The 17,644-nt window shown below is 41.5% G+C and overlaps 3 protein-coding genes across 4 annotated transcripts; 1 reads left to right on the forward strand and 2 right to left on the reverse strand.

The window, feature by feature from the left end:
- Positions 1-1,632: 1,632 nt before the first annotated feature.
- LOC139644555 (transmembrane protein 51-like) lies at positions 1,633-8,186 on the forward strand. Its single transcript, XM_071519959.1, has 3 exons — positions 1,633-1,783; positions 4,121-4,561; positions 5,483-8,186. The coding sequence occupies exons 2-3, from the start codon at positions 4,158-4,160 to the stop codon at positions 5,886-5,888; spliced, it is 810 nt and encodes a 269-aa protein (XP_071376060.1). The 5' UTR covers positions 1,633-1,783; positions 4,121-4,157; the 3' UTR covers positions 5,889-8,186.
- Positions 8,187-8,812: 626 nt separating this feature from the next.
- On the reverse strand, positions 8,813-13,308 carry LOC139644558 (chymotrypsin-like elastase family member 2A). The gene is made up of 8 exons (XM_071519960.1): positions 13,269-13,308; positions 12,730-12,818; positions 12,182-12,279; positions 11,126-11,248; positions 10,777-10,913; positions 9,559-9,704; positions 8,930-9,108; positions 8,813-8,819 (listed from the first exon to the last, which is right to left on the reverse strand). The coding sequence occupies exons 1-8, from the start codon at positions 13,306-13,308 to the stop codon at positions 8,813-8,815; spliced, it is 819 nt and encodes a 272-aa protein (XP_071376061.1).
- Positions 13,309-14,039: 731 nt separating this feature from the next.
- LOC139644553 (chymotrypsin-C-like) lies at positions 14,040-17,247 on the reverse strand. Of its 2 annotated transcripts, none has more exons than XM_071519957.1 (7): positions 17,193-17,247; positions 16,888-16,976; positions 16,036-16,133; positions 15,341-15,460; positions 15,014-15,150; positions 14,746-14,891; positions 14,040-14,204 (listed from the first exon to the last, which is right to left on the reverse strand). In XM_071519957.1, exons 1-7 carry the CDS (start codon positions 17,230-17,232, stop codon positions 14,040-14,042), a joined length of 795 nt encoding a protein of 264 aa, XP_071376058.1. In that variant the 5' UTR covers positions 17,233-17,247. The 2 variants fall into 2 exon arrangements, with proteins under 2 accessions (XP_071376058.1, XP_071376057.1); XM_071519956.1 differs by having other exon boundaries at positions 15,341-15,463; positions 17,193-17,232.
- Positions 17,248-17,644: the final 397 nt, after the last annotated feature.

Genomic DNA, 17,644 nt, shown 5'->3' on the forward strand with positions numbered 1-17,644 from the left:
CACCAACAAAATCAAGACAGCATTGTTTAAAATATATTGTAAAGTATATAGTGTGAAATTAAGCTTATCCAAATTTTACTGTAACATTTTGTCTTTGTAGTTGTTCACATATCACTTGATTTGATTACAGGCTGACAGTGCTCCTGGTTCAAGCCAGAATACTACCAGATGTAATCAAGGCTGGTTTACTGTGGTCATCTCTCCCTCTCTCTCTCTCTCTCTCTCTCTGAGTGTGTATGTAGCACAACAAAGGACCCACACAAAAGGTAAAGGTCTTAAGATCAGAGGAAGAGAACCTCCCCAGACCCCAACACAACACTTCAAAGGAACAATACACTAAGTGACCAGGGTTGACACTGGTTTTGTCATTACTGCAAAGCCAGGAGTAGTACAATCCCCTACACTGCATGGTAACATACAGGCCGATGTAAAGGAGGAAACTGGTATAAGGAAGTGGTGATAAAGTGAATTGTTTGTGTCTCGGGTGACCCTCTTCAAACAAACATACAGCGTACACACACACACACACGTACATACGCACACATACACAACACGTACACACAGTTCTATAGTGTATTGACTAAATGCATGACTTCTGACCTTCTATATCAAATGACAGTGCTGGCAGGGTCAGTGAATCACTTTCCAAAGTGCCCAAAAGCAGTAATGGAGCGGTTCCTACTAACTGGCCTGGCACACAGTGACGCATTTACAAAGAGGAAGTAAAACGCAGATTAGACATTTTCATTTGTCACTGGAGAAATGAGTTAAAAGTGGTAGATAATTAATCATTGTGAGGTTCAATCTTATTAGCTGACAACAGTGATGTGTGTGAACAGTGGGTCACAAACATTTCCACACAGCATCAGTGATAGATAAGCATTAGACCATCTCCATTTGATAAGATTGCACCCCACCAAACTCCATATGAGAAGACTTTTATTGTTTGATATGACTTGGTACAGACAGCCATCCTTTTACATTCTCTGACTGCTCTCTCAATAGTGAAAGTAAAGCATTACACATTTTCGGAGACCTCCTGAAACCCTCTCAAGGACCCCTGCTGGTCCCCGAACCCTATTTTGTGAATCACTGGTGTACAGTCTACATGTAAACCATCAGCAAAGATAATTTCTCCAGGTCGTTGGTGACTACTACCATTTATTTTTTTATTTTTTTATCAACTTTATCAACTATTAGCAACTTGTCTTCTAGTCGGGACCAACCTTCCAGAAACACAAAACGAAACTGACATCTTTGCTCCTTTTAACACATATTTAACAAGGAAATGGATAAAGTAGATCAAGCTACTGAGTTGTTCCATATGTGCAATTTAAACCGATTGTATGACAACAAAAGCTACCCATGAAACGTTTAGCATGCTTAAAGATAGTTATTTAGCCTATTGATACTTTCGTCTATTTGCGTGTCCTAAACACGTTATGCTGTCCGATGGGACTTTGGATTCTACAGCCGGTTTGGGTGGGGGGGGGTGATGGCCCAAACACAGTTCCCCACTTACTTTAAGAGGCTCGCATTTATCAACAAACACGACAGTGAAAGGGTTAAAACTGGAAGTACGACAAACCCCCTCCCTCCCCCCGGACCCATCCGTCTGAAAGGAAAGTTCCTGATTCTCAACGCAATGCAATTTGTCTCCGTATGACACTGGCTTAACTCGTGTCAGTGTTGGCAAAGTTTGGAAACAAACTAACTCCCCAGCTTTCAAGAGAAGAGGACTATTTGCCAAAGTATCCCGGACCTTTCAAAAAATAATGCAAAGGTGAGTAAGGCCGATATATATATATATACACACACACACACACACACACCGATGAATACATCTATACCACACCCCTTGAAGTGTAGCTCAAACTAACTTAATGCCGGGGGTTTTCTAGCTAACGTTAGCTAGCAGTCAGTGTGTTGCTTCATTGCGGGAAAAGTTTTCATTTCTGTAAAAGTTTTCTGTATTGTATTCTGCGCATTTCGTGATGTATCGTTAAGACAAAGTACCAGTGTTTTCCTGACACGAACACAGCGTAGTTGTCGAAACGAGGCTAAAATTTGAGCCTGGGTTTCTCTGTGTTAACACCGTTAACACCGTTAACGGTTATCGTCCAAGCTAACTAACTGCTTAAACGTATGGGAATTTAATGCTCTCCCATATCTAGAGTATTGCACATCATGTCATCGTATATCCCAGCACAACATATAACAACGTTTGACCCAAGAAATTATGGTGAATAACATTAACAAACAGTAACTGAGCAAGATGGCTAATTTCAAGCTTTTTTTTCCAATCAGTCTGCCTGTATAAGCAGGGCTATTTTAGACTGTAGCAACTGACACAGTTAATTAGGAGGAATTCCATTGCCCCCAAACACACACACACACACACACACACACACACACACACACACACACACACACACACACACACACACAAATAACATGGTATACAGGTCTGTGTGGAATGTCAGGCCTGTCAATATCTTACTTACTTTACTGTAAAACATGAGCTATGATGAGTTTATGGCATGCTGATATTTGACAAGTTCACACACTCTTTTTCAGCTTTGTGTTGCACATAAAGTGTAACAATCATTGTCAATAATGCTGGTCTGTGTAGGCTAGTAGAAGCCAGTTTTTTTTTAGTTTTTTTTTTTTTACTGTATTTCAGTGGCTTTGCATGTGTCCAGTTGTCATGAGGAGGGCGGAGTATAAGGCTCATGCCATACATTCTTTAGTGAGAGGGTATTTCTGAGTCAGAGGAGGCTTTACTAACCTTATTCTGCCCCTCAGTCTCTCACTCTCACTGCAAGCAGGTCTGGACATGAACATACAGACCCTCTACGCACATAGTTTGCATGCATGATAACAAACTGTGTAGGTGTATCAAAGACAGAGTGCCGGTATCAGTATTTTATGTTCTTGAATGGTCATGCAGCCTGCAGATAGACAGTTTATTTCTTTGCAGTTTATCAGCAGTGAAATCTGACTTCCCTCTGAGTATGTTAAAACGTTTCCTGCAGTCCTCCACCATTACCCCTTGATCTATAACAAGCAAACATAAAAAAGCTATGAGGTGTCCATGTTATGAAGACCATGTTAGGAATATGAATATGAAAGTATTTTTGAGATATTGTAAAGCTCACACAGTAGGACAACAAGTAACTTGTGACTCATTGTATTGCAAGAGCCTTGTCTTGTTCTGCTATGCGCAACAAATTACTGCAAAACCAGTAAATTGGTTTGATTTGGATGTAACAAGTAATGATCAATACATTAGGCTAACAGTTGTAGTTTACTAGAAACTGATTCTACAAATGCTAGGCTACTCATTCCTATTGAAGGCTTAGCTGATGAAGACTGTGATATACAATTGGTTTGACTACTGTTGACAAAATGCACTTATTGTAAGTCACTTTGGAAAAAAGCGTCTGCTAAATGATGTAATATAATGTAGTAGATGCAAAGATAGTATGCCCTAAGAGGAATGTATTATTGCATAACTGTATAGACAAGATATTGTAATATGTCAAGAGCTTCTCATTTTACAGTGGCCACAGACTTAACTGGAAGCCATAGAATAGCTTTCCTTATCTGCCCTTGTGATGTCTTGACATTGGGCAACAGGCGCCTGTTGCAGCAGTGATTGCTGGGCAAGTCTGCTGTAAAATTTTTTACCATAAAACACACCCATCATGTAGGAGTCTCCGTGGTATTTGCGGACAGTGAAATTGATAACATGTGCTTGGACTCTCATAAGGAACTAAGCTCTGGTGAGACAACAGCAGGTACGGTAATATCTTCAAGGCTGAGATTTCTTTCCTAATACGAGAGCTCAGAGCGGTGAGAGTGTATCATTTCAGATACCTGCACACTTGCTGCCTTTTCTACCCATTCAAAAGTAAACAGTTCTCTTTGATTCTGAATTTTTGGGTAGGTGTTTTTTTCCAGATGGACCAGAAATTACTAGCCTATGTTGCAAATTTGAGGGTCTTTATGTTTGATGTTTGGTCTTCTGATACGGACGTTATGTGGTATGCTATTGTAATTCTACCTGGTACATACTTCTATCTTTGTATAAAGAGCCTACATTCCTTTCTTTCTACAGTCTTTGACCTCTGGAGCAGTGCAGCTGGTCTGACGAAATGCGCTCCAGTGTTGACGGACCACCAAGCCCGCCTGGCAGTGGAGGCACCGGCAACAACAACAACAGTGGAAACTCAGGTTCCCAGTATGCACTGTGCGCCCTGGGGGTTGGGCTTGTGGCCCTTGGGATTGTTATGATTGTGTGGAGCGTCGTACCTGCAGATGGCGCCGGGAATAACAGCAGCAGTTCGGGAGGAGGAGGTGGAGGTGAAGGCGGCGGGAGGCCAGACAACCGCAATAAAGCGTCCTCTGTGGCCTTTGTCTTAGTAGGGTCCGGAGTGGTTATGCTGCTGCTGTCCTTATGTCTGGGGATGAGGAACAAACAGCGGGAGCAGCAGCAGAGGCTCCGGGAGGCCCAGAACCAGGCAGGAGCGGCAGCTGCGGATCAGGAGGAAGGAGAAAAGTGAGTCAATCTCTGTAGACAACATATCAGCATCAGGAATATTCTAGTTTCTAGTCTGTGGTTGATGCTCTTTCCTGTTTACTATGACAGAAAGCTCAAATCATTTAATTGGATTGAGTATGTACAAGCCATCTTAACGTAGTAATTTCGTTTGGAGAACTGGCTCAAGGAATATCTGGACTTGGTCTCAATGAACAACAAGCCACAACCCTACAAAAGTATGGTTGGACAGTAGACTTGAAGGTCCTTGGACTTCATTTAGGTCATTCTTGAACACACCACATCCCATTTAGATACACATGGAATTGATATTTACGTATGTGCGACTGTTGTCAGTCGGTAATGTAAGTTGAACTGTCGGTTGTAACCAGGTTTGCTCTGGGGTATTTTTGGGATGGTGACGCTGGCAACTGACCTTGTGTGGGGTCCCCAGGCTAGTGCCCCTTCTCAATACCCCCCCCCTTTCTTTTCCCCTTTTTGTTTTTCTCTGTCTCTGTTTTGTTATGTGTGTGTGGTTTAAAATGAAAAAAGAAATCGTAGTAATTTAGTCTACTATTGAGTCTAAAAGCTTGTTTCTCAAGTGAAACAACCTGTGAATGGGGTTAGATAGTTTCACTTGCTTGCAATGTGGTTTCACCTGTTTCAAGAATTTTTTTCAAACAAGTGAAGATATCTTGAAATTTGGCAGATGACTCCACCTTTTCCATTTTAAGAGACAATACCGGAGAAAATGACTTATTAAGATGGAAATTTTTCGGTATTGTGTATTACTTAATTCTTATCTGGATATGTTTTTGACAGTGATAATGCATGGATTATATTTTGACCCACACTTTGTAGCTGTAGCTCTGGAACTGATAGTCTACTCTTGTATGAAAATTACTGTCATTTATGTCTTTGTATTTCTCTAAATGTCCACAGTGCTGAGGAACAAGCCCAGCGTTACGCCGTACCCAGTTACGAAGAGGCAGTCGGCAGTGGCCAGTACCCCATCCGCCAGAGCAACCCGCGCCAAAGCTCCTCCCAGCTGCCCTCCTACGACGACCTAGTCCAAGTCGACGGGGTGCAGTACGAGTCCGAGGGGCCCGAGGTCACGCCTGCGGGGTCGCAGCCTGCTCCCACTGCCGCCGGCCCCACGGCCGCTGCTTCTGCATCCAGTCGTAGAGCTGGGAAAACCAGCCGCAAGCTCCTCCCTCTCAAGATCCGCAGGATTAAATCGGAGAAGCTGCACATGAAAAACGCTGATAACTCTCAGCCAGCAGCTGGAATCAGTATAGAACCGCTTACCCCACCGCCGCAGTATGAGGATAAGGTGCCTCCGATTTGAGACTAGGTCCTCCTTGGTCAAAGCGAGCTACTGCAATTCCTGGAATCCATCATGATCGCCTTTTGTGGATCTGCCGTGTTAACGGAGAGACGTTAAGAAGGCACTTGAGATATGACTCCTTACAGAATGTTCTCAGTGGCACTTTGTCATAAAATACCTGTCCATATCATGAGTTTCAAGCCACATAACTCCAAAGCATTGAACAGCAAACAGTTGTTTTTGTTTTTGTTTTTTTTACATTTTGGATCTCACTGGATATCTGAGACAGCACCAACATTGTTGAACAAAGTTGCTGGATACTTTTCAAACTGTGATGGATTAAATTCAGTTTGTCACACTGATGCACATTGGATAAAAGCACACACCAAATCTAATCATCTTCTATGTCTATGTCAAAGTATCTATCAGTATATGTAATATCTGTATGTAACTAACTTTTAAGTGTGCACTGTCTGTCTGGGTGAGCTGGCAATGCAAGGGAACACAAGTCCTTGCAGAGGATGTGTGTGTGTGTGTGTACACTTAAATAGATATGTGTTGGGCATTCATTCTATGAAGGGGCTATATTATGGGCAGTGTTTCTACCCTGGGAGGTTAAAGAGTGGATTACTTCTGCTGCCAGTGGTTTACCAAGCATAGGCTCCACAGAGAGTGACTGTGCACTGTACGTATTGGACAGGCTTGACTTGGCTACAGTGCAGAAAGTCTTTCTCACCGTCAACCTCTCCTGAGCTTCCACTGGGTTGCAGCAAGTGAGAGAAAAGTTTGATAAGTGTTAATTGTGTGTGTGTGTGTGTGAGAGAGAGAGAGAGAGAGAGAGAGAGAGAGACAGTTCCCTGCATCCTACTCACTCCCCCTAGCCGACTGAGCAGAGGACTTTGTGCTGAATCAATAATTAATTAGTTCTGCATTCATTGCTTTGACGCAGTGTTAGTCTTATCATAAAAGGAATGGTAATAATAACTGACAACAGTTCTAAGTTCGTCATCAAGTTGTTCCAATGGAAGAAACATTCTTCCTGTGCAGAGTTACGACACTGCTGTTCCTCCTCAGACATTTCAGAAGAGACCCTATGACTGAACCTAAGCTCCGATGTTGCCTTTCCAGTGTTTGTTCTCTTGCAAACAGAGGGTAGAGGAGGAAGTATGAGAGAGTGTGATGGAAGGCGCTAGTGAACGAGGGGCTTGTGAATAGTTGGAAGCCTTTGCCCTGTAGCCATGGTGAACGAAGTTGGGTTGTGAAGGCAGTAGTGTAGTCTCAGCTTCTCACTCGGCTTGTTTTTGTACTTATTCGAGATGCGCAACAGAAAGACTCTTTCACTGAGCAGCTGGGCCATAATAATGGCAACTATTGCTCACTCGCTTGCTCATCACCATTCTTCCAACCACAGCTTGACTTGCAGCACTCTTTTTACTTGGAGTATGCAGAGAATGAACAGAAAGAGAAGGGAGACAGCCCTAGGCTCTCTCCAGGGAACTAGTTTGAGTTCCCACAGCACATACTGTTTTATGAATGCCTGTCCAGAAACTGTTCTTACTCTTTTGGGTTAGAGTTGTGTAGATATGACCAGCTGAAGCTGAGGAAAATAGGTAGCTGATTGCATAAGTGGAATGATGGTCATTTTTAGCCAACATTACAAATTGTGAAGTTGTGCAAGTAAAATGTTTCCTCTTTTGTATTGAAGCACAAGAGGCACTTTCTTTAGTGCCTTTATTACCCAGTTTGCTATGTTAAAGTGTTAAACTCAAAGTAATTAATGCAAAATGCCCCCATCATTGTCATCTCTTTGTATTGTATTGCCAGGTTTTCTTTTTAGCAAAAGGCAAAGAAGTCATTGAGTCACTTTAGTTTTGTCATTGGAATTTTACAAGAGCTATGTCTACATAACCTGTTAGTTGAAACTTGCCACACATTGTGTTGATTTTTTTATTCATTTTTTGTCATGTTTTGTACTGTAGACATAGTCACTGTACCTCATTAGCAAAAGACCAGTTGTGACTACAGGAGTTTTTTTTATTATCATGTAGCCAAACATATTTTACATTTATGAAATAGTGCTGTGAATTAGCAGTCATTTTTATGTTTTATTTAGATCAGTGCCCATTCAAAACACATTAGTATTTGTCGTCAGTTTCATTTATTGTTGCTTTTTATATGATTTAAGTCTATATTTCTTTTATATGTTCTGTGAAAATATGCTTTTGTATGATAATTCTAATGTTTATGTTGAAAATGAACTTTTTTTGTGAAAGAGTGAACACTAAGAGTTATCTCATGAATATTTTGCGAGAAATAAAAGGAAATATTTGTAAGTTAACCGTTTTAATTTATTATTACAGAATAATTGTAACACTTCCTGGTTGACTCATATGACATCATGTGCAGAATAATTTAACGACATCTGTGTTTCCTACCTTTTTGTTACTGTTCACTACTTCTTAGTTAATTTATGGCTGTTGGAAGCTGAAGGGGAGAGCAGCATCTGGCTATGTTCTAGTAGGCAACGCCCTGCAGGGCCTAGTAAAAAGGACACATTTCGTTTCTTTTTTTAAGTGTCCAGGAAGTGGATTCAATACTTGTCATTACTTTTATAGGTTTTTTTTACATACTAGCTACAGAATTACTGTTTTGATAAGCTTTGACTCATCAGTTGAGGCCCCTGCTGGCTCATAGGTTTCCTCTTGTGGTTGCAGAATGTCACCTTTACTGCTCTTAATTCTAGGCTGTGTCTTACTTTTTAAAAAGCTACAATAGTAAAGTAAAAGCAGTACATTACCTGTAAATTAACATACAGTAGCTCTGTATGTGCACTGATGCATTTTACTTTTACTTTGCACTAAAACAAAACAATGAAACCACACTTGGTAAATCATAGTTGCTGTTATTGATGGCAAACGTTGTTGAATAGCTTCTTCAGTATGTGGTCATAACCTGCAGAGGGAGCAACAGAAAACACAATTACGATACACTTCCTGTTTTTCAATGCCGAGGCTTTTGTTTGCTTCAGGTTGCATTGTGTACTCTGGTAAGGCAATCAAGACCATATGAAAATGAAAATGTTGCTCACAGTGTTGATCCAGTCGATGTAGGAGCTGACTTGTGTGAAGACAGTGGGCTTCTGGAGGACGTTGCAGCCCTGACCGGAGCCGAAGCTCACCACGCCGTGGACGTCCCAGGAGCCGTCTGGGTTCTGGCAGTTCAGGGGGCCACCAGAGTCTCCCTGTGGGTCACCACACATACTGTAGGTCAGTAGGACATTTTACAGACTCTACTGTGATTAAGAATTTGGTCTTGGGTCATCTGCAATCACTTAGTGCTGTATTTTACTGCTCAGCAATTTCAAAGCAAATCTCCTTTCCCTGAATCTGATTTTTTTGTCTTTCTTTACTGCGTCTTCCCATTAGGAAAGTAAAGTGAGCACTGTATGAAGAGTTTCATTTCAAATAAGATATATATCAACTGAAAAAATGACACTTATGCCTACAAAACTATAGCTGGCATAAACACAGAGCCGACTATGGATTATCATTAAAGCTATTGTAAGACCTTTGCTTACAAAATAGAAATGTTTTAGATGATATAATCATTTGAATGCTGAAAAACAGAACAATTTACGTGACTTTTGTATTTACAAATGGCTATATTCCATTTCAGAATGAAACTAACTCACGTTACAGCCAGCCTTGATGCCATCTCCTCCGGCACAGACCATCTTGTCGGTGGCCAGGACGCTCCACCAGTCGTCCTGTGAGCAGATGTCATGGCCGACCACAGGCAGGAGAGCCTGTTGCAGGATGTCCGCCGTGGGACCGCTGGCTGTGGGGCGAGAAACACGCTCAGCTCGGGTAAGAAAGGAGATTTTTGTTTTGATGGAGGTTCAGTGGGGGACAGCAACTGGGAGGGTGCATGGGGATTATTTTGATGTCATTTCTGCTCTTGTAGATAGCACCCAGTGGAGAGAGGGAGGGACATGCGATAAACATCAACTATTCTATTGAGCTGCAAGGGTGCCCTATTGATTTGACTGGATGTGATGCTGTCATATTACTGTATAAAAACTGATTTTCTATATTACTATAACTTCTTAATCCTTTAAGATTAAGAGTTCATATTAAGTGTTATGTGAAGACAAGTATGTTGACATGGAAATATTTGCTTAAGATTAATTAATTTCGTTATTAGCATATTTAATATATCATGCTGATTATGGCGGGACGTTAGGCAGCTCAATTGCCTCTTGTTGAGTTTATCTAGTGGGTTTTGAAAAAGTTTCATAAACCCAAGAGTTGAAGAATTTTCTTAATTCATAGAGGAGCCTTGAGCTGAAGTTAAAACATGAAAATCACCAAAATTGGAGTTTTCCCCCCAACAACAGCAATAGGCTATTTGATGACACTTTTATCCAAATTGCCTTATACCGCCATGAATGCACTGTATTGAATCATATCCCCTCTCCTTTTTTCTCTATTCGCTCTGCCTCTCTCTTTAGCTCTTATTTATTTTCCCAGCACTTCCCTCCTATTCTATGGTCGGGGGGCTATGACTCTGACCCTTGCATTCCTCACTATTGGTTGTTTATAATTATGTTGATCTAGGAATTTTATTTTATTTTACTGTTGCACTCATGTTAAATTGCTCAGGGTGAAAGTGTCAGCTAAATACCAAATAGATTGGTGGCTCCTGTGGGAAACGAACCCCTTACTCTGGCAGCGTTGGTTCTTTGAGCTTCACAGAACCACGATCGAAATTAATGAATACTTCTCACATTTTCCTGACTAATGAGGGTGAGAAATTATTGGCTTAACTGTCCTCCGCTTAAGTTAACCGACTGACTGACCTATACAGCACGGTGTACAGATACAGTAGATTCAGTAGTTCAGTCACTCACTGGAGAGTCGTCCCCAGCCGGTGACGTAGCAGGGAGCAGCGTGGGGCAGGACGAAGCCCGAGTCTGGGAGGCAGGTGGGCACGATGGTGTCGGAGAAGGTGACAGGAGAGGACAGCTTGATCAGGGCGATGTCATTACTGCAGAAGACAAAAGGCCAAACAATGAAGCAGGGAAACAATGATAGATAATGAAACTCTGTGTATGATTTGCACTGGGTGACACCATGATCGTCCCAGTTAGGGATTAATTAATATCAGTTAACCAAGCGGTGATGATACTCTGATCATTACGCTCTTCACTTGCACTCGTGAGGTGATATTGAAGTGAGCGTGCTGCTGCTGGCTGTTACCGGCTGAGAAGGATGTTGTAGTCCTCGTGAGTGATGATCCTGGCTGCCCTCAGAGTGAGCGAGCCCTCCTCAGTCTCCTTCAGGCTGTGTTTGCCCAACTCCACTCTGTAGTTGTAGCGGACGCTGCAGGATGGCAGAGGACATGGTGTTTCAAACAGGAGTATTGGATTTTTGTCTGTTTGTGATTTAGCTTGCGGTGGAGAGAAAACGCTGGATAGTGCTGTATGGGTAATGTGTAGCAGGTTGAATGACCAAACAATTTTCAGTGCCTGTTTTGATTCGTCATTAAAGTCCTAATCTGCGAGATTCTCATTTGTTTTGTATTTTGGCGGCATTGTTGGTGCTAAACAGTCGTTGTTGTGGTGTTTCTGCACTGCACTTCTCACAGATCACTTGTCAATCAATGAGTGTGGCCAGAACTGTGATGACTTTTTCCCTAGATTTGAGTTTATGTTTGAGTTTCTGTTTGAGTTTCTGTAGGTGGCGTTCTTTTCTTTGTCTGTTCAGCCATGGTGGCAAACAAACCACTGTTGCTACTGCCGGAAACGTAAAACGCATCACTTCCTGGGTGCCAGAGGATTTTTTTCCCAGGAAAGACCTACCTGACGAACAAATGTAAAAGCTTTCATGAATTCGTTATAGGTTGAATCCTATGGTTGAATCACTATTGTGTTATATCAACCGGTGGTAAAGAGTAGCAAAAGGACATTCATTTATATGAAAATGTTGCTGATTGTTACTTAAAGATGTTACTAAAGATGAATGACTTAATTTAATGATTAATTTATTCCTATGGTATAAAGCAGACCAATCTATATCCATATTTGTAAACATAAACAACTCACGACCAAAGACAGAAACCAGAGAATCAAGACTAGAAGCTTTAATGTCTGTAAGATGTAAAATCAGAAGCTGCTCGTCTTAAGCTGAGTGGTTTTCCCTTTAAGACAACCGAGCTTTGTAAGCCCTTGAAAGAGAACATGCTGTATGTACTGTTTTTTTTATCACCGCTTTGCTGATATTAATAACCTCTCCGCAGTGTTCAGTTGCACGTACTTGATGCAGTGGGCAGCGGTGAGGACCCAGTCGCCGGAGAGCAGCGTGCCTCCACAGACGTGCCTCCAGCGCCCACTGCTGTCCGACTGGAGAGAGATCTGAGAGGAAGGGAGAGAGGACAGTGTGCATTGCTACGCTGGAGGGATAGATACACATATTGTAAGCTGATATTGACTAAAATTTCATTCCTGAAGTTCAACATTTTTAAAATATAGAGGATCCAGTGCTATTTTGTCAACAATGGTCTTCAGTTACCTGCTATCCTTTAAAAAACGATCAATCATTTTGTAACAGTAGGTGTCACATTTTTTAAATGCCATGGCAGGTAGCTCATTTTGGTGGGAAACTCAGATTTTCACACACACAAATTTTCCTTTTCTTCTACACAATATCGTTGTCCCTGAACATGAAGATGACTGAGATACAGGAAAAAAAAATACTATATAAGAAAAATGGCAGTACAGTAATTTACAAGACATTCAAAATGCAGCAGTGGATTCCTTTTCCTTCTGTCTGTTTTAGTCAGGTAAATATAACCAGGACCTTACCTGCCAGGGCCAGCTGTGAGGCCGGACATCCTCTCCTGCAACCACCCTGCTCAGCACAGGGGGGAAGGTGGGCAGGCCGCACCCGTAGGCTGGGACCAGGTTAACAATGTCAGACAAACCATGGCCATTTGTTTCCTTACCAGATCGTAACTATCCATAAAAAAGTGAAACAGCCATTTTTTTTTTGGCAAAATAGACTATAATTTGCTAAGTAGCTCTATATAGAGAGATACTTTATAATACAAGATATTGACAGTTAACAGCAGGCATACAGACTCATTAGCACTATAGATGTACAAAACAGTTGCCCTTGATTTTATTGAGGCAGTTTATTGATGGGACTTCAATTATAGGAAAGCATGAACACATTGCCGGCTGTTTGAGCTTAAACAATTCAGATCTTTCAAACAAATTTGATTAGTACTCTCCACAGGACTTTTGAGGGAGGATTCCTTACCAGATAATTGTACTTTCCCTCAGTTTTATTCTATGCTAAATGTCTTAAAAATAATTCTATAAGAAGGTTTAAACTGTCTTACCGCTAGCTACCATGACAGCGAGAATCACAAACCTCATCATGACTGTACTGCGTGTCCAAATCTTGTATTAAGAGCAGGTTTGTATTTATACTGTGTGCCGCGGACATCTGTCCAAGGTATAGCCTGTTCTGGGAAAACTGGCCAACACATGCAGAAAGCCAAACAAGGACACAGCATGTGCTCTGTGATAGGATTTTCCCATCACTGTTCCCATCCCAGCAGAGTCTGTCCCTGTTCTTCTAATTAAATGTGGTTGGTAAAACTGTGTATTGGTGATATATTAGCTTGTCAGGATCAAGTTAACTGGTCATTCTTCATCCCACTGCTCAGTGCAAAATATCTACTGAGAAAATAAGTTGTTTTTTCTGTTCCTTCCTAGTATTTGTTGGCTTTCTTTGTCAGCCTGAATATTCAGAGCTGTTTCATCACCTTGCATATTTTTTGGAAAACTGCTAACCTGATAATGAGAGAAAAATGGTACAGATAGCACAGTCATATCTTAATGTTTTATTTTATTTGTATTTCCATATGGTGGCTTTGATCCCAAAAGCATATCGTCCTAATAGGTCACCATTTTCTGTGGAGGAGATGAAAGAGGCGTGTTAGATTTATTGCAGCAAATGTTTTCAGAGCAGAAATGCAGCTAAGAATAAACACATGGCGTCATTTATCAATTTTCAAGATTCAATCAAGATCTTCATTATTTTAGTCCTTTAACTGACACCTGGAAAGAACACCTAAATGTTTAAAATTCCTCCAAAGTTATTTAGTTCAAGAGCTTACGGAGCTGAGCCAGTCGCTGTAGGAGCTGACTCGGGTGAAGACGGTGGGCTTCTTGGGGAAGTTGCAGCTGAGGCCGGAGCCGAAGCTGACGATGCCGTGAACCTCCCAGGCGCCGTCCACGTTCTGGCAGTTCAGAGGGCCGCCAGAGTCTCCCTGAGCCATGTGACAGAAACCACACAATCAGCTCACAAATCATACATTCAGCAGTAACGTCTCATCTTTGAGTTGCTAATGAGTTAATAATCAGAATACTTAGGATACTTAAGTGTTCTGTTTGAGTGTTGATGCTTTTAAATGCCATATCCCCTTTATATTCCATTACATTTTAGGTCTTTAACTGATGGTCTTTTTCAGAGTGACTTATAATAATAATAAGTTGTGCTATAGGCAAGATTTTAATGTAAAAATACACCCGGCTTATCAGCCTAAATCACAAAGTGGGGCTGCAATAGAGAAGGGCGTCCCATACCCAGTAATTGAGACCCTTTAGATTCAACCTATTTACCCAAATTAAACTCTGGTGTTGGATATGTACACGTCTCCGCTGACAGACCAGCTAGGTTGGCAAACTTGAGTGTGCTGTGTGCATTTTACTGACATTAGAAAGGATGGCTGTTCAAATTCATGAATCCGTATGATAATTATGGGTGTAATGTAATGCGTCGGTGTCATTCTTTCTTCTTCTTAGACTCACGTTGCATCCAGACACAACTCCATCTCCACCGGCACAGACCATGGTGTCCTTCACCTGAGGGCCCCACCAGTCGGGCTTAGTGCAGGTAGCGTGGTCCACCACAGGCAGGAGAGCCTGCTGCAGGATGTCAGCAATAGGACCTCCGGCTATAGAGGAGAAAAGCGTACATCATCATGCTCATGCTCAACTCAGGTAAAGAGTGGTAACAAACACCGGCCTGGTGAGCTGGACCCCTCCATCCAGCTGTAGCTTTGGGTCAAAGACTCACTGGAGAGGCGACCCCACCCAGTGACGTAGCAGGGCTCGTCATGGGGCAGGATGAAACCAGCCACGGGAAGACAGGCAGCCATGATGGTGTCAGAGAGGGTGACAGCGGACGCCAGCTTGATCAGGGCAATGTCATTACTGGAGAGGACACACACAACAACATTTACAGTCATGATAGACTTGACCTGTTGCTGTTGCTGCCTTTAATGTTGTGCAAAGTTGTTTTCCTGATCAAAACTTCAAAAATGACAAAACAAAATGACAATAAATTTCAGTCTATGTAAGCACAGTCTTGATAGCCAAAGCCTCAGTGTAAGGTCATTTGTACCGGATGAAGAAGGGGTTCCACTTCTCATGCACAATGATGTTAGCGGTGCCCATGTACACAGCACCCTCCTCAGTCTCCTTCAGGTTGTGCTTGCCCATGGCCACTCTGTACTCCTTGCCACTGCTGTTGAGTTGACAGAGAGCAGAATATGGAACAATATTAGATATTCAGCTCAAAGGTCCTTTTCAAATGCCAAATTATTATAGGAAGCTTTCCTGTGCTAGCTGAAGAGTGAGCTCAAAAACACAATTAATAACTAGTTTATGCTAATTTCGTAATGAGAAATGTCCCTCTTAACAAGCCTTTTAATCTACTATTGAATTCACAAAATGTATTTTTTATTAGAACAAATTAAAACATCTGCTTGTGGGTTGAGATAATTTCACTTGGTGTTAATAAACACCTGCTTATTATTATCAGCTGAATAATGTCCTCGAATAATGAAGTGACTGACTTTATACTAGTGGAGTGAAATAGCTTATGTCACTTGGTTGTAGGAAATTATTGAATCAAGTAAAAAGGCATCAGAAACATTAAATTACCTCACTCCAATGACATAGTTGGTTTAGAGAAAACACTTTTTAAGACTCAATACAGGGTTTTCTATGTTAATGACTGTTGATATGGATATTTTTGCAGTGTAGCATGGAGTTATGATAGCCCATTCTGAATTGTTTCTGGCTCCACAGTCTTACCTGATGCAGTGAGCAGCAGTGAGAACCCACTGGTCAGAGATCAGAGTGCCTCCACAGGTGTGTTTCCACTCTCCCTGCCTGTTGTACTGCAGAGAGATCTGAAACACATACATGTGAATACAATTAATTATCTCCAAAGTTGTTGTTGCTGGCATAAATGGAATCTGTTGAGGAAACCAATGTCATTACTCTGTTGGTACAGTTGTGTTTTATTAAATGTGAGCAGCTGCAGCCCACAGAGTTGCAAAAAACTCTGAAATTGGACAATTTCATCTTTCTCTGCCCTCAATCATTTACAGGCACACATGCAACTGTTTCTCTCTTGGTAGCTGCCGTATGTTTTTGCCGCATGTTTTAATTTCTTTTAGTGATGTCGTTGTGGTCAGTGGTGTTATTTGTTATGCTGTTTGCGGTCTCCAAGTCTTAATGTGTGTCCATCCAGCATTACTGTTTTGATTGTTTTCTGTTGCCTGCTGCAAACTGAAAACAAACAAAAAGCATTCTTGTCTTGTCTCTGTTTTGTTTTGTTTTTTGTCACCTTTTCCCCGTTACCCCCATTTCCCCATCAAGAAGACCTTTGCCTCTTGTAAATAAGAATTTATTCTTTATTGACTAAATAAAGTTTAAGTTAAAAAAGAGTGCCGTTAGTATGAATAAGAGATAAGAGTAAGAGACACTGGGGTAATTGCATAAAATCTGAATATATATAAAACCCTAGTCTACTCATCACTTATGTATGTATATAGTATATACAGTATATATTAACATTAATAGTAGCTCATAATGTGCTATATTTTCATGTCAGCAGTCTTAGTAGGTGTCGGTTTGTTCTTGTTTTTTTGCATGTTTTACCTGCCAGGGCCAGCTGTGAGGCCTGACATCCTGTCCTCCCACCACCCTGGTCACCACAGGGGAGAAGGTGGGCAGGCCGCACCCGTAGGCTGGGGGACAGACAGATTTAAAATGGTCAATATTGTGCACAACTGGTATGCAGCTGTCTGGTCCTGTCACCACATGACAGCAGTCTGCAAGGACTTTGTAGAAGAAGCAGTAATGCCACACAATAAGCTGTGGTTTGGCAAGGTAGAATTTTCCTAGTCAAGATGCTGTAACAGTAACAGTATTCTGCATGTTTTTAGCAACAGAGATATTCTTACCACCAACAACAAGGACAGCGAGGACCACAATCTTCATCATGTCTGTATCTTCACAGTTTGTCCTAAAAGCTCAGACACATTTATACCATTAATGATGTTAGTCAGATGACAAAAACTGGATCAAATTCTTGGAAGTTTGCCCTTTGATGGGGTGGAGCCAAGTGGACATCCAAAGTGGCAGAAATAAACAGAAATATTAGGCCAAGGTCGAAGTATGTTTTAACCCTGTACATCGAAAAACCCAATGGATTATAGCCTTTTTTTCATTAAGTGTGCTTTGGATTTGGTGTCTTTGCTGATGCATTAACCCCACACAAAGAGCACATACCTGAATATTTCCAAATATAGCACTCCCTACCCTGATTTCGTGTTCAAACACAAATGTTGTCTCCTCCCTTAGAAGTATAATATTAACTTAATAAAGTTCAGTAGAACCAAACATATGTCTAGTG

Source organism: Centroberyx affinis, unplaced genomic scaffold (genome assembly GCF_046629955.1).
Source record: "Centroberyx affinis isolate AG114_WGS23_722 - 3 ecotype Tasmania unplaced genomic scaffold, CSIRO-AGI_Caff_v1 ptg000752l_1, whole genome shotgun sequence".
Taxonomy (NCBI): Eukaryota; Metazoa; Chordata; class Actinopteri; order Beryciformes; family Berycidae; genus Centroberyx; species Centroberyx affinis.